At 48.9% G+C, this 22,907-nt stretch overlaps 3 protein-coding genes across 9 annotated transcripts; 1 reads left to right on the plus strand and 2 right to left on the minus strand.

Moving 5' to 3' along the window:
- Positions 1-431: 431 nt before the first annotated feature.
- On the minus strand, positions 432-3,805 carry ckmt2a (creatine kinase, mitochondrial 2a (sarcomeric)). The gene is made up of 10 exons (XM_029169237.3): positions 3,657-3,805; positions 2,798-2,974; positions 2,238-2,436; positions 2,066-2,161; positions 1,771-1,992; positions 1,568-1,653; positions 1,350-1,473; positions 1,069-1,203; positions 810-935; positions 432-716 (listed from the first exon to the last, which is right to left on the minus strand). Exons 2-10 carry the CDS (start codon positions 2,944-2,946, stop codon positions 600-602), a joined length of 1,254 nt encoding a protein of 417 aa, XP_029025070.1. The 5' UTR covers positions 2,947-2,974; positions 3,657-3,805; the 3' UTR covers positions 432-599.
- Positions 3,806-4,343: 538 nt separating this feature from the next.
- Positions 4,344-17,873, minus strand: rasgrf2a (Ras protein-specific guanine nucleotide-releasing factor 2a). Of its 7 annotated transcripts, none has more exons than XM_029169166.3 (29): positions 16,961-17,872; positions 13,099-13,205; positions 12,259-12,406; positions 12,008-12,097; positions 11,671-11,924; positions 11,516-11,595; positions 11,248-11,441; positions 10,707-10,816; positions 10,516-10,634; positions 10,272-10,435; positions 10,074-10,140; positions 9,856-9,992; positions 9,702-9,784; positions 9,342-9,590; positions 9,134-9,226; positions 8,534-9,042; positions 8,322-8,447; positions 8,148-8,237; positions 7,938-8,044; positions 6,932-7,044; positions 6,628-6,688; positions 6,485-6,514; positions 6,254-6,357; positions 6,085-6,169; positions 5,790-5,987; positions 5,636-5,715; positions 5,446-5,563; positions 5,228-5,296; positions 4,344-5,144 (listed from the first exon to the last, which is right to left on the minus strand). In XM_029169166.3, the coding sequence occupies exons 1-29, from the start codon at positions 17,225-17,227 to the stop codon at positions 5,049-5,051; spliced, it is 3,948 nt and encodes a 1,315-aa protein (XP_029024999.1). In that variant the 5' UTR covers positions 17,228-17,872; the 3' UTR covers positions 4,344-5,048. The 7 variants fall into 7 exon arrangements, with proteins under 7 accessions (XP_029024999.1, XP_029025000.1, XP_029025001.1 ...); XM_029169167.3 differs by having other exon boundaries at positions 10,074-10,137; positions 16,961-17,871; XM_029169168.3 differs by lacking the exon at positions 6,485-6,514 and having other exon boundaries at positions 16,961-17,873.
- A 2,043-nt stretch (positions 17,874-19,916) lies between these two features.
- Positions 19,917-22,837, plus strand: ankrd34ba (ankyrin repeat domain 34Ba). Its single transcript, XM_029169231.3, has 2 exons — positions 19,917-20,656; positions 21,263-22,837. The coding sequence occupies exon 2, from the start codon at positions 21,307-21,309 to the stop codon at positions 22,651-22,653; it is 1,347 nt and encodes a 448-aa protein (XP_029025064.1). The 5' UTR covers positions 19,917-20,656; positions 21,263-21,306; the 3' UTR covers positions 22,654-22,837.
- The last annotated feature ends 70 nt before the right edge of the window (positions 22,838-22,907 follow it).

The raw sequence follows: 22,907 nt of genomic DNA on the forward strand, positions 1-22,907 counted from the left end.
GCTCAAACAAACCACCTTTAAAGTTGCTCGATTAAATCCTGCAGCTGAACTGGCTGTCGTATAAACAAGCTGTCAGAGCCCATCCAGGTGCAAACATTCCCAAAGGCTCAGCGGATTCCCATGGAGGAAATAGTCCAGTGATTTGCATGTAATATTCTACATAATGTGATGTATTGAAAATAATGCATAATGAGCAACTGTGCCCTCTAGTGGTCAGGAGCTCTGTTACTGCCGGAACTACTGTTTCCTGTAAAACATGAATCAGCAGTGTTTGATATTCAAGAACGGCATTAGAAAAGATAAAATCAGAATACTTGTGTCGTATTTACATCCCTGGTTCGTGTCCCTCTTCAGATAGTCCTCAATCTACATAACAGATTAATAATCATTCAAACAACATCACAGGCTGGAAACCAGAGTAGCACAGTAACTGTGTTTAGGCTTGGGTTTATTGAAGTGAGGGGTTTCAGCACAGGCCTTAACTTAAGGTAGAATTATCCCCTAACTGCAGGTCATCTGTAACCGTAGCACGAGGTCACGCTAAAGATTTAAGCCATCCTCTGTAGTGGGCATTCTGAGCCAGCGTCGTGCTCTACCGTCTACTTCTTAAACTGAGCTATGGGAGCTGGGACTTTGATGTCCTGGCCTTTCTCCAGCTTCTTCTCGCACTCGATCAGGTAGTTGACCCCGTCCACCACCAGCTGGACCAACTCCACCTAGAGGCACACAGAGGTTCCCTTCAGTCACGTCTGGTGCTGCTGATGACAGGGAGGCAAGAAGCCACAAGAAGACTATTGCTGCATCCTCACCTCAGACTTGCCCAGACGGTCCAGGTTGGAGATGTCAAAGGTGTCTCCGGTAGCGGCGGTGTCCACGCCTCCCGTGCCCCTCTTCTGCAGCCGCAGGTTCTCAAGGATTTTAGGGAATCGTTGGTCCTGCAGAGTAAAAATATCTAAAAATGTAGGTGGTGACAAAAACAATGGCTCTTTGTTTCAGATTCTTAGAGTTTACTTCTCCCAATGGAGCATTTACTCTTTAAAGAAGAAAGTGTCTGCGTTTGTGAGTCACCTTGCTGAGCTTCGGCAGGCGCACATGCACCCCGGCCCGAAGGCCTGTGCCCAGGTTGGACGGACATGTGAGGATGTAGCCTAGATGCTTATTCCACATAAACTCCCAGCCTCTCTCCTGGATCAGATGCTCCACCTGTGGTATATACAAAGTACATAAAAAGCACATTGCAAACTTTATCCTAAATAAAGTGAAATTAAATGTGACGGTTATATAAACCACTGAATAGGATCAGGACCTCTAACTTCATTGTTCGATTGTTCTCTGCTCATCCACACTACCTGTTTGAGGCCTCTGCAGAACCTCTCAAAAACCCTCTTCATGTTGCCTCCCTTCTCCATGGAGATAACTCTGGTGTGGTCCTCCTCATTCACCCAGATCAGGAAGGTCTTCTCGTTGTTGTGCCTGAGCAGAACGTAGACAAGTGACAGTGATTCTACTGAGAGGGTTTGGGTTTAAGAGGACGCTTAGAGTCACAGCAGACGTGCATCAGCCCTACCAGATGCCCCTGGCGTCAGGCCAGTCTCTGGCCATGAAGGCACATGTCAGCAGGGGAGAGACGGGCTTGTCGAACAGGAAGTGGTCCTAAAGGAGGGACGAGGGAAACGGAGGTGGTCAAAGTCAGAGAAGGCGTCTTCTACCTCATCAATTACAAGATCCCTTGCTTTCATTCCCAGCAGGTGGCGCTGCTAGCCCACTCACATCGATGAGCTGCTGCTGCTCCTTCTCCGTCATGTCTCCCAGGCTGTAATAGCGCCCGGACAGGTCTCCCTTCAGGCCGTCCAGAGCTGTCACAGTCACCCGCTCCACCTCACGGCGCTCGGCCCTGGAACAGGCTGGAGGAAGGCTCAGCCCACGGATACTGCGCCCGGTCCGGACCCGAGACGACAGGACGTAGTTGTCGTCAAACACGCCATTGGTGATCTGGGAAGGGAGAGTACAGCATTGATGAAGCAGGAGCAGCGCGTGGACAGACGGAGGCAGAGGCTGTCGGCACCTTGGAGGAATCCAGATCAGTGGGGTGGGTCATGGTTTTGGGGTCGTAGCCGTTGTGCCTGTCTTTGATGACTGGGTTAAAGAGGTCAGCAAACACCTGGAGGAGAACACGAGTTAGCCGAGGTCAAAGGTCAAAGGTTTTGGGGACTCGAAGGGCCTTTGGATTCGCTCACCTCGTAACTCTCCTCATCGCCAGCCACGCAGCCCACCGTCTTGATGAAGGGGTGGCCGGGGTTGTCCACTCCGGTCTGGATGCACTGGTCCAGGGTCCAGTTGTTGGGGGTGAGCTTGTCCCTCAGTTTGGCGTAAATGGCCGGAGTGAGAGCCGAAGCCATGCAGTTGTTGTGTTTCCTCAGGTCAGGGAAGTCACAGCTGCACAAAGAACGATCAGAAGGGTTTGAAAACACCTCAGCCTTCGACAGCACCTCCAGCTTGTTTCAAGACAAAGAAGTTGTAGCCAAAGCACAGCCACAAAACATGTAAGAGAAACCTCACAACAGAAAAAACAACTGACACTAGATTTTAAATCAAGCAGGATGGACATAGACGCCTTATGTCCTGGTTACCACCATTGGTAAGGACAAGGTGAGTGAGGGAGAGTCTGAAGCTCCTGCAGATGAAACCTGAGAGCACTGCTGATACTGTGGGACTCAGGGTCGCTGCTGTGACCTCTTCACTAATCGTCCACCTTCAGCTTTAAAGCCATAAACGCTCATGTGTTCTTCCTTCTTACCTGGGAGGATACAGCTTGCTCTTCACCTCAGCAGCTAGGGAGCCCTTCTCGCTTAACAGGAATCCGGTGGCCATGGTTCCTGCACCCAAGCCGGCCAAAAGCACGGCCGTGCCCCGACCGGAGATCAGGCGCTGGAAAGAACCCGCCATGTTTGTGCTCAGAGTGAAGCAGAATGAGCTGCAGAGAAGTAGGATATCAAATAAATTAAAACAATTTAGCAGAGATGCAAAAACAATCACACAAATCAACACAGACCATCCACTTGCTTGACCTTTGCAGAGGTCAGCAGTACCTCCATACCTCTATACTATGACATGATTATAGCGTAGCTAAGCGCTAAACCAAGTTGATTCATTCACCCAGCGAATTACAGCACTTAATCAGCTGTACGTGTCCACAGACTTGTCTTCCTGTCTCTGGGTTCTTTTGGAATATTATTTATAGATCACTGGCAGCAGGATCCAGTGCCAAGACTTGATCCATCTGGGGCTCATACTGCTGTGACATTCTGAACGGGTCACAGGACCCAGCGTCATGAGTCCGAGGCAGAGGAGTGATAGAAATGATCCCAGGCTGAAGAGCAGCGCCTCCAGCCGGTATGAAGTGCTGGGACCTTCCATCAGCCCCCCCCAGTAGTTACCTTGAACCTCTGACTGAATACCCAGCATGGTGTGAGAACAGCTTTGTTCTTTGAAGGACACATGAGAGTTAACGCCAGGTCTCAACATTAGAAAGCTCTCCAGATTTAATGTTAAAAAGTGTAGCTGAACCTTAGATGTACTTTATCAGTAAAACATGCCCAAATTAAATATCAAAGCATGCCTTAGGCCTCACGTCAGTAAAACCTGAGGTACAGTACCTGTAGACCAGTGGCTCAGTGTCCTGCTCGAGGTCTGTGCTTGAACAGCTCTGCCCTCCAGACCAGATTCACACCAACACGTGGGTTAGACCAGCGACCAATCACACGCTCAGACGCCGACAGCCGTAAACCAATAGAGGGCGGCTGACGTGAGCTACAGCAGCACAGACCTCTCATGTTCAGCAGGGTCCGGTATCAGCGCCCAGCTTGACCTTGACATACAGGGTTCTCGGTCTCCGGGTTGGACCTACCTTCTCAGAGCCCTACACATGTAAACATGTAAGTGGAGAACGTTTTCATCCTGGTGACAAAAGCTCTGTGTGTCTGGACTCGTGCCTCTTAGAGCCTTTGTCACCGAAGCCCAGATTTCTCTGAAGCAGAGCTGTTGTCTATGAACACTGCAGAGATGAATGCATATTCCAAGACAAACATAAGGAACAAACCACTAAACCTTACCTTAGGGGCAGTCAATCAGAGGCGGTCTTCTATAGTCCAGAAGAGGAGGACACGGTAAAACCCTGCAGCCAGGAGGATGTAGGTCAAGGTGACCCAACAGGTGTAAAAGAAGAACATCCAGTCCAGACAGATTTGACAAAGACTTTCTCAATTTTCAAACCTTTGAGATGCTGAGATCTAGGAACCAACAATGTCTCCTTCTACTGCCTAGAACCACCACATGCAGCCTAGTCACAGTTCGGCGTGCTTTTATTTTGAAGCCTGGTGTGTGTACATATCTGTATATTGCACAGAGGAATAAAAAGTGGAATAAGAAATGATACAGCGTCGTAAGAAAGCAAGCGTCTGCTAAAGTATTAAAGCATTCAAAGAATAAAACTAATCATTTTAAAAAAGGACAAATGTTCTCAGGAACCTTAGGGAAACAGCATCAACATACAGTACTATGGACGAGTATAGAAACATTCGCTACAGATCAACAGTCCGAGAAAATGGTTGTTATACAGTTGACAGGACTTAAAATCTCAATGTAATAAGCAACATTGTGAACTAGTAATGATGCAATTGAAGAAGCAAATTCAGGGTTTTGCAGGATGTAAGAAACATTTCAGCGACTGGAATTATTTCTGTGTAGAACATCACTTATTCCACAACTGAAGAGACTGAAGTTATGTTTTAGAGCCCAGTGATCACTATGGTACCCGGGGCCTTCTCCCAGCAAACCCACGCGGAGCAGCAGGAGCAGAGGTCTCCAAAAGGTCAAAGGTCGTCTGTACAGGGTAACGCCATACGTTAAGGCACGTTTTCTCCTGAGTGGCCTGAGCTCACCAACACGTGTAGCTGTGTCTTTAAACATGTCCAACATCTCAAGCTGTGTCGTTTTTCTCAGGACGTTTAGGTGGAAAAGACATAAGTTTGTGAGGATCAAAGTCAAAGTTATCCAGGTGCCACCCTGGGCTCAATTTTCAGTGAGAGCTCGTAGAGCGTGTCTTCATCCATCACCAGAGTCTTGTCCAGGAGGAACTGAGTCACCTAGAGGACAAATACCCAGCGTGTTAATAAACCCACGTGTTATAGAGGACGTATTTACAGGCTGTTTCAGCAGCTGGACCTACTCTGGGCTGGTGCTCAATCCTGTAAGGAGCCTGCTGGAACTGACGAATCTCACGGATGATGTGAGAAATCTGAACGAGTAGAGACGAGACAATGAGACCTAAAGATGGAGTGGAGCTGAACATGGTCATTCTCACTGTCCTGTGCATTCAGATTCACATGTGGACAATGCGAATCTGTATATAGCTTTAAGCCTCATCGTAGCAGAGAACATCATTACCATCCTCATCTTAGAGAAGTTGACCAGTCCGTCTTCCGTGAAGTTGGGCGTTCCCTCCTCAATGAAGGCCAGGTCAGCGAGGTACATGCCCAGGTATGGGACACATGGAGGGTTACAGCTGCACACGGTGGAAACATTAGCCTCTTAACATTTCTTACGCTAGACGTGTCTGCTGATCAGCTGTATTTACTTTTTCAGAGTCTCTCTGAGATTCTTGAAGCGTCCTTCTGACGACACCGTCTTCTGCAAGCGGTCCATGAGGGCTTTGGTCTAGAAGACAGAGGTCAGACAGAGAAGTCAGAGCGGCTTTGTCAACAGCAGCTTTTTAAGCAACAGACACTCACCTGTTTGCAGACTTTGGCCCAGGTCTTCTTCAGCCGGTAGATGGCGCTGCGGTTCAGAGCAGAGGTGATCTCCAGCATGCCGTTGTAATTGTTGAGGCAGCGACAGATATCAGCCACCGCTAGCCACTTCTCTATGGAGCCGGCCCTGGAGCCCACATCAGTGTGGGTCATTATCTGCGACGCCACCAAGTTACTCATCTGTGGCGAGCAGACGACAGGCAGAAAAATTGAGGTCTCAGATTAGCTTTGATTTCATATCACAGCACAGACTCCACTCCAATACCAGCAGGCTTACATCATTGAAGTGCTGGCTGGTCTTCATGATGTAGGGAGTTCTCTCCATCTTTTCGAGCTTCATCCAGCCCTGACCCAGAAATTCCCTGGAGGACAGGAGACATTCAGTCTCAGATCTGAACATGCTGCAGAAGAAGCAGAATTTAAACACAGTGGTTGGTTCCACTCACTCGTAAGGAATACTCCTAAACACAATGTGGTCCAGCAGAGTGATCTGTTCTGCCAGTTCCATCGCTGACAGGGACTCAAAGCACTCGGCCCTCGGACTCTCTGCCTGAAAACACACAGACACCGAGTATGGATGCGTACAGGCTGCCAAATCATACAGTTAAAAAACACAACATATAGGACACGTTACACACAACAGAGTCACCACAAGCACAGAGCAACGCCATGCTTACCGCTATGAAGTGGAGCAGGGGGCAGCTTTTCTGTTCCACAACCAGGACAGGAGTTGTTTCAATACAAAATATTTGTGCCAATGGATGCTTTGAATCAAAATATAGACTGTGTACTGCTGTAGTAACATTACTGTAGTACTGACCATCTGTAGTATGTCCTCGATCTTCAGCTGAGCATCATCCTGTTCTTCTTGACAAAGGGCACTAAAGAGGAAGAGTACAGACTTTTTATATACTTTTACTGTAGTATAATTGTGAATGGAGGACTTATTTGTGTTTCAATATTTCTAGACTTTACGTAAAGTGAAAGACTGATTGTATTAAATTGCCCTGCAAACAGAGTCTAGCAAAGCAACAAATAAGGATTTCACCGTTTTATGCATGAATTATGAGAACCTCAGTCAAGTGTTTTTTTATATATGAAAGAACAAAGGAGTTGCAGGACACCTTAATATGTTGCTTGTAGCCTTTCTCTCCTGAGGCAGCAGGTCCGGGTCTCGTAGCACCTCCTCCAGCAGAACAACGACACCGGTCTTAAGCTCGCTGTTCATCTCAAAGTCCTGATGGTGTAAGATACAGACAGTTGAGTGGTTTAGATTTGAGGACACCATCTAAAAAAGGTCAAGTTCTACCTCTACTGGCAACTTGTCAGAGCAGAACCAGATTCCACCTGATCACATTCACATCAAGGACAAGAAGGCAAGCGGGGCACTCTACTGGATCACACCAAAACCAGGACCACCATGCAAGGTCACAGATATGACACATTTCTAACCTCAGCGCTGGTTCGTTTGTGCCATGACACTTCTGAAGATCACAGCTAACCTGACTTTATTAACAAAAATAAAAATCATCATAACTAGTTCTGGTGTCCTGACACAAAAGTAGCATCTTACATAATTTAAAATGAAACCTTTCATTGCCCCTGAGGAGGAGGCCGACCTTTCTACACACTCCCTGGGTAGAAGAGAGGAGAGGAGGAAGAGACAGCCACAGCAGCAGAAAGAGCAACAACAACAAACCCACAACCAGTAACAGAAAGACTTTAGTTAACTGGACTGGACTCGAGTCTGTATTTACCCTGAAGTACAAAGTTTTCTAAAATTTACTTCACTTTAGTTACTGCGGAAATATTTTACACACTGCTCAGGAGAGTAAGTCACCAGAGGAGGTGTCTCATACAATGCTGGTTTCACACAAATTATTTTAGCATCAGTGGTAAATTCCTAAAATGCAGCTAGTATTTGTGCGATGTGATGGGTCTTCTTGGTCACATGTGACAGTAGGAATCTGAAGATGCTGCAGCTTGCATCTAGGTTTAGACAGCGAAGGGTTATCTTCAGTGTGAACACAGTCAAACTGCTTTCCCCCAACTGACGCAGGCTTGTACATGGACCTCCCTCCTTCTGAGGCAGTTCATCACTTCCTACTGCTGCTGCTGCTCTGGACTTACCTGCGAGTGTTTGGACACCCAGTGTCGCAGCACATTGAGGACTCTGTTGGTAGCAGCTCTGCGGATGATGAACTCTTTGTCACAGCCTTTTTCAGGATTATTAAAACCTAGGAAAAAAAGTAAAAAAAAAAAAGTTGAGCCTTCCTTTCTGCCAATGCACCGTGGGGTGACGGTGGTAATTCCTTCCTGTGTTTGGCTTCCTGGGCTCACCCTGGGAGCTGCTGTGTCCAGCAGCAGCGGTGGCAATGGCGAAAGCTGAAGCTGGCGACATGGTGCAACGAGAGTTCTCACCCGGTGTGACTGCAAAGAGCAGCATACAAGATAAGAAGGGGAGCTGAACATACCGTGTCCTGGTAGCAGAATGTGTGTGCGTGCACACTGCACCTCCTGTCTGTCTATAGCGGAGGTGCCTCGGTGTGGAAGGCGAGCGGCAGGGAGACATGTCACTCGCTTCACTGGTCGCTGGTGTTTCAGGAATGAATTTGTCTAGCGACACTGACTCCAGGACAGCTGTTGGAGGGAGAACAGGTCACATCCTAAACATCTAATTTTCATGCATCTGCATTGTTCTTCATGAGCACACACGTGCGTCTTACCTCTGCGGATGCTTCGCCTTAGCTTCCCACAGAAGGCATCGATGCGAGGCAGCTCCCCGCTGACGTCCTCCCCTGCAGCCGGGCTCAGCTCTGGGGAGCTGGGACCCCGGCTGAGGTCCAATGGGGCCCTGGTAGAGATCGGGGGTGGCGAAGACACCCAGGCGGCCTGAGGTAGGCTGGGTGAACGTGTGGCAGTGGGCGGAGGAGAAGAGAAGCCAGAAGGAGGCCTGGTGGAGGTGGGAGGAGGCGAGGAGATGGAGGGGCTGTGACTGGAGGTGGGAGAGTTGGCTGCAGAGGAGGAGGGGGTGGCAGACAGGTCCAAAGCTCCCACTTTGATGCTGATCGGGGAACTGAGGGAGAGCTTGCGGCAATGGACAGGGGAAGAGGTGCGAGAGGGGATGGACAGAGGAGGAGGAGAGGAAAACTTGCGGCACAGCCTCGGAGACTTGTTGTTTAAAGGGTCTGTTCCCCACATACCCTGGTTGGTCGCGAAGAACAGCTCCAAAGACCTGATAGGAGGAAGAAAAGGCGCTGATCTGTGGCAACATCACTAACAAACAGCGAAACACGAGAATCAGGAGTTCCACTGGTGCCGTTTACTTGGACTGGTCCAGTGCCAGCTGTGTGATCTTCAGACTGTAGTCTGGGCAGAGGGACATGATGGACAGACGATCATATGAAAGCTGCTCGATCCTGGGAGAATGAAGGATGATGACAGGAGGTGAATGATGAGAGGACAATGACAAGAACGGAGGAAGGCAATGAGGAGGGAGGACCATGAGCAGACTAGTTAGCTGGCGTCACGTACCTCACAGGTATGGAGGTAAACGGCTTCTTGTAGATGTCGGTGAGTTTGTCGATGACCACGGCAGCGGTGGTGAAGATCCTGTACGTGTGGAGGAAAGTGTTGAGGAAGTCTATGGACAGGAAGCGCAGGTCCGTCAGCCGCTCCAGCAGACGCTCCACGCTGGCGTAGCGGATCTGTGGCACCTTGCAGGAGTTCAGTGTCTTGCTAAAGCAAATGTCGACATCGTCTGTATGCAGCCGGGCATCAGACCTGAGGGAAGACATGGCTGCAGACTCACCAGACCCTGACTATATGTCTGTAGTGTCAAGCAAGGGGAGGTTGTTTGGTTTCACACGTCCCATTTAAACATTGTTTTCTTACTTGATCATGTGCGGCACAGAAACCTTGGAGTTCTCCTCAAACACGCTGGTTATAAGGCCGTTGCACCGGATGTTATCGATGCACTAAGACACACAGACACATGAACATGAGCTGTGAACACACCTTTGTTCAGCACCACCACTACTGGACCCACCTGGCTGATGTCGCTGGTCCACGCAGCCTTCTCCTGACGAGACGGCGCCAGGAGGACGACAGAGAAGGACTGGCCATCAGGAGGCTCCACCACGATTTTAAACTCCAGATGGTTAAGGCCTTGACCTGCAGCATTGTCTGAGGAAACCACACGCATATCGTGAGGCAGATACTGTGGGGAGGAGCTGGGTTAGACGGCACCTGGCCAGAGATACTCACAGTCCTCGTCAATGGCATCAAGGTCTTCAAACAGGGTGCACTCTATGAGAGACAGCGTTCCTCCCTGCTGAGAAGAAAGACAAACAAAAAACTACTAGCTCCACGTTGTGCTGGCTGCAAAATTCTCAAGAACTCCCTGGGCACAAAAGCAAGAGGACACAGTGATTTTTGACCTGCAAATGCACAGGTGAGGCTGACCTTGAGCAAGTGAAGCTTTCCTCCAGAGGATCGAGTACAGATGAGGAAGTGTTTGGTAAACAGGAAGCATTGTCGTTCCCCTTCCTTCCTCAGAGAGAGGGAGCCCAGGCGGACCTTGCTGAGCATGCTCCGCTCGCTGCTGGGCGGCAGCTGAATGAGGAACCCTGGCCGTGAACGGTGAGAGTGTGAGAAGTGGGATAAAAGGATCCAGAGGCGACGTATGGCTGCTGCAGAGGAGGCTCACCCTGTCTGACAAAGGTCTGGCTGGTATCCAACAGGATGTCGCAGCCTTCTACAATCATCCGCTCGATGGCCAGGTTCTTCCTGATGTTCTCCGTGTCGCTCACTTCATCGTGCATCATCCTGAGGACATGAGCAAAGGTCACTAGAAGCATCAGCGTCACAGTTAATCATTTAAACCTGTAAGACACTTACTTTGACAGCTCCTCCAGTTTGGATTTGGCAAACTCCATGCTCTTGCGCTCCACGTGTTCGTGAGGCGTGTGAGCCAGCAGCTCATGAAGAGTGATGATGTAGCGTGGGATCTGAAATATTAACCAGCACGTTTTTATACAGGGATGAGCACAATCGCACAGAAGACACGGCTTCATTCTGCAACAAGCCCGTCTCCATGCGTCAATTTTCAAGTGTTTTTTTTTTTTATGCGTGATTTGTCTGTTTTTTATGTTTTTTTTACGGCCTTTGCAATGCATTTAAGTCATTTTCTTTTAAAATATATATTTATAATAAATATATATTAAATTTCAGAATCAAAATGCAAAAAGTTTCTTTAAAAATCACAAAGGTTACAATATAATATTTAGACCACAGAAAACAATCACTTTACAGGTGAATCAGTGGTTGAAGAAAGAAGTCTTGTTTAATTTATGTCAGCTGTATTGGATTGGCTTTATGTTACAATGAGGGCACATTCGGGCCTGGTGCCCGTATTTAGAGTAAAAACCTCCTGTATGACCTGGAACATGGGATACGTGAGGAACGTCTCCAACATCCGGCCCTCACAGGCTGCGTTGGACTCGTACTGTTTGAGCAGCTTGTCAAAGTCTCGGTTCTGCTTGCAGTTCGCCAGCACCTGCAGACTGTACTGATGGTTCCGTACAAACTCCTGGTAGATGTTCAACATTGGCAGTAGGATGTCGAACAGGTCGGCTGCGTGCGGAGACAGAAACAGGCTTCAGATGGAAATAGCAGCACAGTGAGCCATTAGTTGGCTGGAATCTCACCCAAAACCAAAGTGGGCCAGTTGGCAATCCGGGCCTTTAGACCCTGATGGAAGATCTCATGCAAAAACATGATGGTCTCACTAGAAAAGAAGGACTGTGATAAAGAACCAGGATAAAAGCTGACATATTGAAACATTTTGAGAGTAAAGCTGCACCTGTTGAGGAAGATGCTGCTGACGTCGTCGTGGCTGATGGGCGGCTTCTTGGAGCTGGCGGCCATGCGGAGCGGCCGCAGGAAACAGTTGACCAGGATGGACAGCTGGTGGACGTACTCCGTCTCAGCTTCCACCATGCTGAAGACGATCTGGTTCCTCTTCCTCATGCTCTCGGCATGAGGTGAACAGATGTAGTCCTGGACGATGAGCTTCCACTTCCTCCGGCACAGCCAGCCACGCATGAAACTCTGCACCTGCGCAGTCACAGCAGGTGCGTCTTTCTCCGCGTCGGCCAGTTTTACAGGTCTCTGCTCATATTTATACATCTGCAACCCACCTTTTTGATCTTTTTAATATCCGGGTCCTCCTCATCTTGGTTGTTCTGGTAAGGCCGGATCCGTTCCTTGGCTTTGTTCAACACCGCGATCTGAGAGAACAACAGAAGATAAAATATTCACAAAGCATTGTTACAGCTGGTTCACAACAAGCAGCAGCTTATTGCCTGAGAATGGCCTTGCAGCTGTCGTACAGCCCTGTGCTCCGTCTCACCCAGAGTCTGTGTTCATGCACGGATGCACTCATGCATACCTCGCCTTTAAGCCTCTCGATCTCTGTGTCCTGGTCCTCTAGTTGTGTGCGGAGCTGATTGGCTGCTATCTTCTCTGTCTCCATGATCTGGACCAGGTGGATGTACTTCTGCATCAGGATCTCTCGCTCAATGATGATGTCAGAGTAGCTAAAAAAGAAAAGCAGAATAGTTGCAGGCCACCACAACAGGTTGTTGCCTAAAACTGGGAAAACAAATTCAAACAGTTTTCATGTGAAACCGGTGATTTACAAAACATTTTAGACTGAAAAACTAGAAAAAGGTAGCAACAGAGAGGGAGAGCACACAGAGTGCGTTCGAGTGGCGAGGTCGGGGCTGTGATGTAACCAGCGAGCCGTTCGACACTACTGTGACCTAAATGTGAACTGCTGCGAGCAGAACGCGCCCAGGCGCCCACACACACACTCAGATGTTAAACAGTTGTGTCAAATTTGCATCTGAACAAAACTGGTGACGGAAGTGGAGTTAGAGTCTCCAGCAAGTTTAGGGACAACGTTGAATATGTCTGTAATGATTAAATAATGGAGTAGAGCACCCTGATTCTTCACTTACAGCTACGATGAAACATTTTCAGCCCATAAGATGAAAATGTTATAAATGTGTTGAAAATATTTAGTCGCATTTTAAATCCAGTATTAGAGATTTATAAACACATGCACACTTTAGGGAGAATAATGATGCTGCATCATCATTAGCGTTTCACTGGGGAAATTAATGTTAATCTAAGAGGCTGCGTTGAAGGAAGGACAAACTGGTTCTGGTTCTGCTTAACTCCTCTTGTCTGTCTTGTTGTGAGCTGCAGGTCCTTAAGGACTCCATACCTGGCCTGCTGGATGCACTCCACCCACTCATTGCAGTCCGACTCCTCCTCCGCCCGCAGCTCCAGGGGCTTTTGTCCATCGTGGCCAAAAATGACCAGGAAGTAGTACTGTAATACAGTCAAAGAGGCGTCAGCCAGCTTCTTCAGGGAAGTACAGACCAAGTTATCAGGAAACACTGCATTCCATGCCTGATCGGCCAGAACACCCAACAGTGTGCCCAAGAAAACGCATGAGTTTCTAGTTGTCTGTAATGGTCACAGGTTTATGGTCGGGATTGAGTCTCATCTACTGGATTCACTGGAGAGAAGGTAAAGTTCAGACTGGGAACAGTCACATAGATAATAAAACCTTGGTCATGGTGACGTGAATTAGGAGATCTGCTAAATGTGTGTACAGATTAAAGACATTATTATATTTCTACAGCAAAATCTCACTTCAACATCTCCTGAGGTTATTTTAAAGTCTGACACTGAACTGAACCAAGGCTGTGGAGGATGCAGCCTCGGGAGCCACCAACATTCACCTTTCATGATAATGGGTGGATTCATTAAGATGTGCTGTGGTAAACATGGAGGATCCCAGTGGACCGGGCTGGTCCCTCAGAGACAGAGCTGCTAGCTCATGATTAACAACCTGAACAAACAACCCCCTCCTCTGACCAGGAACCATGGAGGCTTTTCTCAGTTGCAGCATCTGCTCAGACCTTGTGTTCATCTTCCATGAGCCTTTAGGTGGTACCAGCTGAGAAGCAGATGGGATGATGTCTGATAATAAACAGAAGCTACAGCAGTAAAATGCACTGCTCCATAAAGGCTTTAACATGTTAGAGTGATTTGTTTTATGACCTGGTGTAGAGGAGTGTAGACACAAACCCATCTAATTAGAACCACCATGTTGGTTCCTCTGGATACTCCCAGTTCGCCTTCCTCCCATGATGCACCTGGTGCCATGTGTACTTATCTTATCTAATTCACTAAGGAGCAGCTAGTTTCATGACAAACGCAGCAGTAAGCAATCTGTTGTCTTCTGTTGGTTTAATTAAAGCAGGATCAGGCTCGTTTTCTGCCAGCATTCAAATCTGGCGAACTGAAAATGTGCTGAATCTCACGTCATATATAAATTGAGGTCCCACTTTGTTGTAAACACAAAACACATGGCCTCTATAAAAGATGATGAGTACAATGTAAACTCCGGTTTTTCTGCTGACTCTGAAGTTTTCGGGCCAGTGAGCTGTGTGATCCTGCACATTTATCTTCACGGTGTTACAGCATCTGACAATGCACCTTGCTTTAAGGCTGAGTAGAGAGAGACAGGCCTGTGTAGTAATGATGTAACGATGAGCGTGAGCCGGCTGCAGACCAGAGGCTTAAGGGCTTGTTTGTGTGTTGGGGGGAGGGAGGTTTACGTAACTACCGAGGCTTGTTCGGCTCCTTGTTCTGCTAAAGCGGCTTCCCCGGCAACAACCCTGCTTTAAGCTCCAGGACACCAATGACAGAGATGGCGGCTCTAAGCCTCGCTTTGTCCATGGACTGGCTCATGGTGGCGGAGACCAGTTTTCCCTAACATCAGAACATCATTTGATGTTGGATATGTTGGTTAATTTTGTTTAACATTTTAATGGAAGTGAAAAAACCTGCAACAGGCATCACAAAGACAGTTCGCTTAAAACACTTGCAAGTTTGTCACTTTGTCAGTGTTCATAGAAACAAGGTGCTTGCCTACACTGATCAACTTGAGGAGCGACGCTGACAAATCACCATGGTTACCATGGAAATGCATCAACCACACGGAGCAATAATGAACTGCATTGGCATAAAGCAGCAGGGCAGAGGGAACAAAATCCACATATTTGACCCAATCTTGGAAAAATAAACCCTCCAATTTAATCAACCTGCTGCTCACAATCCAATAAAGATGCTTTCAGTGACCTGCTCCACATCAGATCAGAGCTGGTGAACACACTATATATTTCCTTTGTCCAGGAAGCTTCCCTGAGCAGGTGCACCATGCCCAGCCAGGAGGACGGTATCAAAAGTCAGACTTTCCGTGGACCTTCAGGCAGCCTTATCCGCCTAAGCAGGAGCTCTTTGCAGGACATAACTAAATTTAGAGGCTGATTCCATTGGGATTTAAGTTGCTTGGAAGCTTCCTGGTCCCTGAGAAGAGCTGAACCGTAACATTGTTCTGTGGATGTGGAACTTGACTGTTTCTGTTTTCATAACAAAAGCAGAAACATGCAGGATTTATTAGATTGTGTGCTAGAGGCTGCTGAACAAGCCCAGTCGTTTCCAGTTCACAGGCACCACAGCAGCGGCCTCGCTATCACGGTCACTTCCCTCAGCTCAGTCTGATCCCATTAAGGGGTTTGTTGCAAATGTGGCCATCGCTGGGTAGACGCTGGGTGGAGCCTGTATGTGAGCCTGTCTATTATTTGTCATCTTGGTCAAACACACATTTATTTAGTAAAATTAGATCAAAACTCTACTGATCAAAGCCACTTAATGCAATCAGCCACAAAAACAGCAACTAAATAATGATGTTGCCGCAGAATAAAAAGCTGAGTGATCAGCTTTGAACTGGGTTATTTCTGTGAACCTTTAAACTGAATAATAAATAAACTGAGCAAAACCGATGAATCCCCCTGTTTAAATATCTATGTGCCTCAATAAAGAAACTGACAGACATGTGATGAAATCTGATCATTATCAGACAGCGTGGGGTCGAGTGGTCGAGTATTACTGCAGAGACACACCAGTAAAGATTCTGTGGGAAGAAACGTGCTCATGACTCACTTGGTGGGTTCATCAGCAGAACAGCTTCACTTCTTCACAAACACTCAGTGGCCACTTTATTAGGAACACCTGTTCGGTCAGACTCCAACTCTAATGTCTCCATGAGACCCCCCCCCACACACACAAACAAATGTCATCTTCCAGTCTTGACCGGGTCAGGGTGCTGCTGACAGAGAGTCCAACAGGGCGCGACAGATTACCAGTGTATTAATGAGCAGATCAGATTTAACCGATATAATCTAGGTTGAATCTGAAAACTGAAATAAAGCCTTGTCACAGCTTAACAGGAAGTTGGAGTTTGATTTTTGCCCCTCGTGGGGGAAACTACAACAATGAAATAATAATCTACATCATCTGAGCTGCTCATGGGACGGAACCACAAACAGATGTTAAAGTCAAAGAATAAACGACAACTACGCAGTGTGCTCTGCAACCACATTATCATCCAGACGTGACAGATGTGTTCCCTGGTTTGACACCCAAAACACTTAAGCAAATTGGAAAATGAGAATTCCAACAAAGTCAGTGTAGATTTAATCTGGAATGCAAAATGTTGAACAGCAGAGTCTCCAGTCTTTCAGCACCACAGTAGTGAAGGAGAACCCAGTCACAGGTTCCCAATTGGTTCAGGTTCTAAATACTCTTAAACTCCTTTGATTCATCTAGTGATAAGATCACAGCTTCAAGGACACAGCACAGATGCAGAACAGCTTCCTCAAACTGAGGCTTGGATGCTCTTCCACTAACGGACTGCTGTTCAAACCATTAGTGGTTGTCTTTAATAAAGACTTGTTTAGTTTATAAGTTATTAATGATGCGCTGTTTTGTCAAAGATACACAAAGGTCCAACAGGGTCAGACTTCAGCCTGATTTATCGCCATTCACTGTGACCGTTCATCAACATCTGTTTAATTAATTCACAAACTGAACCGTTATTGATCAAAGCAAATGCTGGATTTACATCCCGAAGTCAAACTTGGCGGTTGCTGTGATTGTGTTTTAATAAACTGAACAAATTAAAACTACATAGTAAGTTTTGCTTGTATTAGAGCATTTCCCTCTAGACTCACCTGCTGTTTCTCCATGGGCTCCTTGGTGATGGCGGAGACCTTGGGCTCGCACGTGCATCCCTCCAGCAGGTAAATACCGGAGGGTCTCGCGCTCTGGTCGTTCTCGAAGTAGAAGAGCACGTTCTGGTAGAGCGCGAAGTACTTCTCGGCCCAGCGGCTGTTCTCCGCGGTCTTCTTGCTCAGGAAGCCGCGCTTGGTGCCCTCTTTACGCGCGACCACCGACAGATAGAGTGCGTGGCCCTCGTTGTAGCGAACGCTCTTCTGCATGTTCCGTTCGCGGAGTTCGTCTGTTATTGCGGTGCCAACGTCAAACAGCGGCCCGGGGCTTCACACCATCCCGCTGTCCGTGCTGGGACTCAGCGGGCGACGCTCGTCCGGGTTCACCATGGTGCAGCCGGGGCCCGGAGACGGCTTCGCCTCGCTACTTCTCCATGCTCCAAACTTTCCCGGGTGGTTCCAGGCGCCGGAGCCGAGCGGCGTCTCTCTCTCTCCAGGCTGCGGAGTGTACGACGAGCGGAAGACGCTTAGTCCCGTCCGCGGCGCGAACGCTGAAATAGCCTCGGAACAGACACGGCGCTAAACGGCTTTGGCACCAACTTAAAGAGACAGGTCGCGCGCGCGATACCGCTGTCCTGTATATGGCCACCCTTGCTGCGCCTCGCGAGTGCGCACGAGCTCGGCGGGGCGCAGGGGCGCGCGAACGCTGGTCTCGCAGGTGTGCGGTGGGCGTGGCGTCCCGTTTTCTGTCACGTAACGAAGGGCGCCTCTGTATCCAGCTCAGCACCTGAAGACACTGGTTCCACGTGGGACTGTGGTTATTACTTCTGATCATGACTCATCATGTGTTTTGGTCGTTTTGTGTCCGTGCCCGTTTCATTCAATTAAGACGAGACTCCATAAACCCAACAAATGACCACCGGTGTCCACGCTGCCGCTCACTACACCCGTATGATCCGTCAGCTGCCACACTAATATGCGATCATCGTTTTGGGCGACGCACTGTCAGTCACACAAGGTGGACAAAAGCAGAAGCTTCTATTTTTAGACAGTGATACCTTCAAATGAGGCGGTTTGTTCTGAAACTCTCATTCAGCCTGAAAGCACAAACAGATGTTGCAGTGGTTTAGTAGAGTGTGCGCGCAAATGGAGACAGATGTGTGTGTGTGTGTGTGTGTGTGTGTGTGTGTGTGTGTGTGTGTGTGTGTGTGTGTGTGTGTGTACTTGTATTTGCGTTGAAGTGAGAACCAAAAAAACCCAATTTTTCTACCAAAGTGAGGACATTTTGACAAAATGAGGACATTTTAGCCGGTCCTCGCTTTTTTGAAGGGCTGTGTGAGGGTTAACATGTGACCGAGGTTAGAATTCAGTTTTGGTTCGGATTAGAGCAAGGGGGGAGGTCTTTAGTTGTGATGCATGGTTAGTGTTAGTGTTAGGGTAAGGGGCTAGGGAAGGCATTATGTCTCACTCTGATGTAAGCACAAGGATGTTTGTGTGTGTGTGTGTGTGTGTGTGTGTGTGTGTGTGTGTGTGTGTGTGTGTGTGTGTGTGTGTGTGTGTGTGTGTGTGTGTGTGTGCGTGTGTATTTGAGCTAAGCTGCTCTGCACTTTGGACACTTTACACTTTACACACTGCCTCTACTTCTGACCCTCCCTCAGAAGCCTGGGGTCAGATGGAGGTCAGGTCAAGTTCCGACTCCAGACATCACAATAATAGACTGTTATATGATTTTTTTTGTGTCAGTCAGGACTAGGTGCCCTTGTATAAGTCTCAAGACCAGAAGAGCTTATTCTAAAATGGAAACGGTTTAAACTCAACTAGTAGTTCACAACATCAAGCTCTTTACTTTTGCATTCCAGAATTCCTACAGGATGATGTTCCGTGGTTCAGGAAGAGTTTGAGCAGCACATAAAGTCCAATCTGGCATCTAAGGGATGTACTTGACAAACCTGTCGGGTCCGTGGAGGCGCCACCTCACAGGACCTACAGGATCTGATGATGACATCTTGGACCAGACACAGGCTTTAGTTCATGCTTTAGTCCACCACCAGCGAATGAGAATGGGTTTTCAAAGAAAACATCTTCCCCATCACTTTAATGTGATCAATCGTCAAACGGAAAACTTCAGAGTAACAAGAAGAAGCCTCATTTACAGGTCCCATGTTCTGGAAACGTGGAGCGTCACAAAACAATGACCAAACACCAAAAAGCAAGAAACGGCCTCTTAACAGGACGAATAAGAGGAGCCACGTGACCAAGCGACGGATGGTGCTGGTCTGGCTGCAGATTACAGAGGATTAATATCAGTGTCTGCTGCAACCACATCACCACTGATCACATTCTGCTTCAGGACAACAATCATGTTCTCCACTAATGAGAGTTAAATTAAATTCTGTTGTGGTGATGATATTTTTTGCTGCTTGAGCACCTGCTTTATGGACAGGATAGGCCGAGAGTCCAGAGTCTTAACCGGACTTAAAGAGCGGAAACGGGAAACGTTGCTGTGTCAGCAGAAAGTCGATTCCGAACCCACACAGGTTCTCTCTCATTGAGGGCAATCAAGCAGCAGCCTGGTTCGTCATGATGGCTCCACAAAGTCCCGTGGGTGTTTCCAGCTGAGAGCACTTGTCCTCAGTGGTGATTTCTATTAAAACACCGCCATCTGAAAAGAAAGACCTGTAAAGAGCTGAGAGACGTTTACCCAGATGTTTAACCTGCAGCCAAAATACAATAATAATCCACAGCAAGTACAAAAGGCAGAAGTTAAAGGTCATGAAAATGATCCAGTTGTTAATTTTATTATAAAAAGCCTTTATTCATACTTCTTGTATCTGATGACAATAAAAAATATTAATAATTCAGCTTTTTATAAACATCTGTGCACTTTACTATTGAAATACTTTTCCTAAATTAATATTGAACAATTAACATTTAATAAAAGCGAAACTTAGTTTTTTTGTAGCGGTTTATAGTTGTGAAATGCAGCTCATCCCGTTTTTTAGTAGAGCAGTAGTCGGATTATCTAACAGGTAACGACGTGACGTTAAATTATTGTTATGTGTCGCCATCTAACGGTGAGATTATAAACTGTGACCGTCACAGGCGTTGCCATGACTACAGCAAACGGATGAGACCGCGTACTGTGGTCCTGGATAAAGAATGCTAGATGCTGTGCTGTTAAATCGTGCCTGGGTTCCCGCAGTGACGGACCGGCGCCAGCTCCTCTCTGAATTTGCTGTGTGGCGTCCTCCTCGTCTGAACCACAGCAGCCTGTTCGCTCCACACAGGTGTGCACGCACACATCCCACACAAACGGAGTGCACGCGGCACAACGCGCAGTCATTCAGCCTCCTTGACGGTTGCCATGGAGACGTCATTGACAAAACAACATGGTTTACCTTTCTGGACGGAACTAAAGAAAGTGATGCGAGGCTGTTTCGCAATGATTAGTCGGGGCGAATCAGACGCAGCCGCTCGGTTGCTATAGCGATCACCTCACTCAGCCTTTCCTGTCCTGCTCCTCCACCTGAGCGGATCCGCTGACCACTTCTGAGACCGCCGCCACTTTTAGCGCTTACTTTTCCATCTCTCCATCCTGCTGTGCTCTCACACACAAACTCAGCACTGCCTGGTCACTGAGGACATCAGTCTCAGACGCCAGTGAATGACTGCGAGAGGAGCAACGCTGACTCACGTCTGGTGAGTTACACAAAAACACACCTTTTTGTATTTGCAAATTCATTTTGTCACAACAAAACAAGGTGGAAAACGTATTGTTGGACAACGCGTGGCTTCATGATGAACGTCTTGGAGCTCTAACATCACACACGATGATGATGATGATGATGATGATGAGGCTCAGCCTGTTCAGGTGAAGAGGACTCTTCGTCCATCTGCAGCCGTGAGCGCTGTGACGGGTCTGCGGCAGCGTAAAGGCTCGGAACATTTTAGCGTAAGGTGCAGCACTGTGGTACTTTTGGATGATCGTTGTGTTCATACGATGAGGGGGAGGCGCGCTGTCATTGTTGCCTGCACAATATCAGCAGATTCTAGGTGTGAAAAGAAAAACTAAGTGAATAAACTGGTGCGAATCAAACTGAGCAGATCCACAGAAATGCTGAACGGGAGCGGTTGCTACGATGCAGACTGAGTCATTCAGTGTGATAAGAACTGGTTCTGGTTTAGACAGTTTCGGGTTCTTTCAGTTATAAACAGGTTTTAGGTGAAGCAGCGGTTTGTGTTTATGCAAAACAAGAGCCAGGTGAAAATGTCTTCAGAGGTTGGTTCTTCCCATTTTGTCCGCAGACCCCGTCCTGCTGCATCTCTGAAGGCACCCGGGACCGCGGAGGATGGAACCAGAGGGCTCCAGCTGTGAGGGGCCCATGGACTCAGGCAACCCCCTGCTGAGAGCCGTCTTCCTCCGCCGCCTGCGGCTCACGCGCCTCCTCCTGGACGGAGGCGCCTACATCAACGAGAGCAACAGCCAGGGCCAGACGCCGCTGATGGTGGCCTGCAGGACCCAGCACACGGACAGCCAGAGCGCCAGCCGGGTCAAGCTGGTCCAGTTCCTCCTGGACAAAGGAGCCGACCCCAACATCCAGGACAAGAAAGGCCTGTCTGCGCTGATGCACGCCTGCCGGGAGCAGGCCGGCCCCGAGGTGGTGTCTCTGCTGCTGAGGAGCGGGGCCGACGTCAGCCTGGAGGACCGGTCCGGGACGTCCGCGTTGGTCTACGCCGTCATGGCCGCGGACTGGAGGGTCCTCAAGCTGCTGCTCGACGCGTGTAAAGCCAAGGGCAAGGAGGTGATCATCATAACGGCGGAGAAGTTCCCATGTGGGAAACTGCAGGCCAAGCAGTACCTCAGCATGGCCCCGCCTGCTCCCCTCCATCCCGCTGATAAAGTGGCCCCAGCTCCGGCTTCTCCCTCCGATATCCAGCTCATCACCTCCCCCCAGGGGGCCTCCTCCTCTCTACACCCCCCCAAGCCGGTGTTTTCCTTTAAAGAAGCCCAGTCCCACCCCTGTTCCCCATCCCGGCTTCTGCAGCAGCCCCTCCTGAGGCTCAACTCTGAGCCCTGGCTCAAGGTCCCGGTGTCACTGCTCAAACCGTCTTCAGAACCCGAGGACCTGCCGTCTGTTGGGACGCTGTGGTGCGAAGGAGCCGAGAGCGACGACTCAGCCGGGCTCCTGTCGTCTCACTCCGCCTCCCACCCCAACCTGCACTCTGACAACCTGCTGCCCGAGTCTCGCGCCGGCGTCATGACGTCATCCAGCCTCCGAAGCATCATCCAGCGGCGCAAGCTGGGCCCGGACATCTACAGCTCCGACCCGCAGCTGGCCGTGGAGCCGTCCCTCCCAGCGGACGGCAGGAGGCTGGCCCCCATTCGCTGCTCCAGGGACTCCCTGCTGAGCGCCGGCCGGAGCAGGAGGGTGCTCTCTGGCTACGAACGCAGAGGCTCCGGCGCCTTTTTGCTGGAGCTCGGGTCTCAGGCCAGGCCTCGATCTCTGCCCCCGCTGGCCCTCGGTTCCACCAACGCCCCCGCCCTACACAGCGCCGGCAGAGTGTTGGCTGAGAAGGAGTCTGGACTGAAGCACTTCACGCCCTGTGCTCCACCCGGGCAGCCCAAGGAGCGGACCAGGACCATGCTGCTGCGGCGACACTCCATGCAGATCGAGCAGTTCAAAAGCCCGGCCTGAAGTCGCCCTGGGCCCGTTTGACCCGTCCAAATGCAGCCGAGCCGGCCGGACCTAGAAGCTTCATTCGTCTGTTCTTTAAACTGGACAGTTTGAAGGAAGGTTCTCATCTCGCGGTCAGTCACAGTTCTTCATTTATTCGTGCTTTGAGCTTTTACAGATGACCAGTTAAAACCTGTTGCATTCATGTGACGTGCTGCTGACTTCTTCACCTTATGCCAGTCTCCGCAGCTGCCACTCAGCGTCATTCACTAGAC

Source organism: Betta splendens, chromosome 12, assembly GCF_900634795.4.
Source record: "Betta splendens chromosome 12, fBetSpl5.4, whole genome shotgun sequence".
Classification (NCBI taxonomy): Eukaryota; Metazoa; Chordata; class Actinopteri; order Anabantiformes; family Osphronemidae; genus Betta; species Betta splendens.

Coding starts and splice junctions, on each gene's coding strand:
- ckmt2a (XM_029169237.3), bottom strand. CDS start 2,946: ATGGCGGGTTCTTTCCAGCGCCTGATCTCCGGTCGGGGCACGGCCGTG. Junction 2,162..2,237: donor GCGATGAGGAGAGTTACGAG/GTGAGCGAATCC, acceptor GTTCTCCTCCAG/GTGTTTGCTGACCTCTTTAA. Junction 717..809: donor ACCGTCTGGGCAAGTCTGAG/GTGAGGATGCAG, acceptor GTGTGCCTCTAG/GTGGAGTTGGTCCAGCTGGT.
- rasgrf2a (XM_029169166.3), bottom strand. CDS start 17,227: ATGCAGAAGAGCGTTCGCTACAACGAGGGCCACGCACTCTATCTGTCG. Junction 9,227..9,341: donor TTTACCTCCATACCTGTGAG/GTACGTGACGCC, acceptor TCATTCTCCCAG/GATCGAGCAGCTTTCATATG. Junction 8,448..8,533: donor AAGGCGAAGCATCCGCAGAG/GTAAGACGCACG, acceptor TCCCTCCAACAG/CTGTCCTGGAGTCAGTGTCG.
- ankrd34ba (XM_029169231.3), top strand. CDS start 21,307: ATGGAACCAGAGGGCTCCAGCTGTGAGGGGCCCATGGACTCAGGCAAC.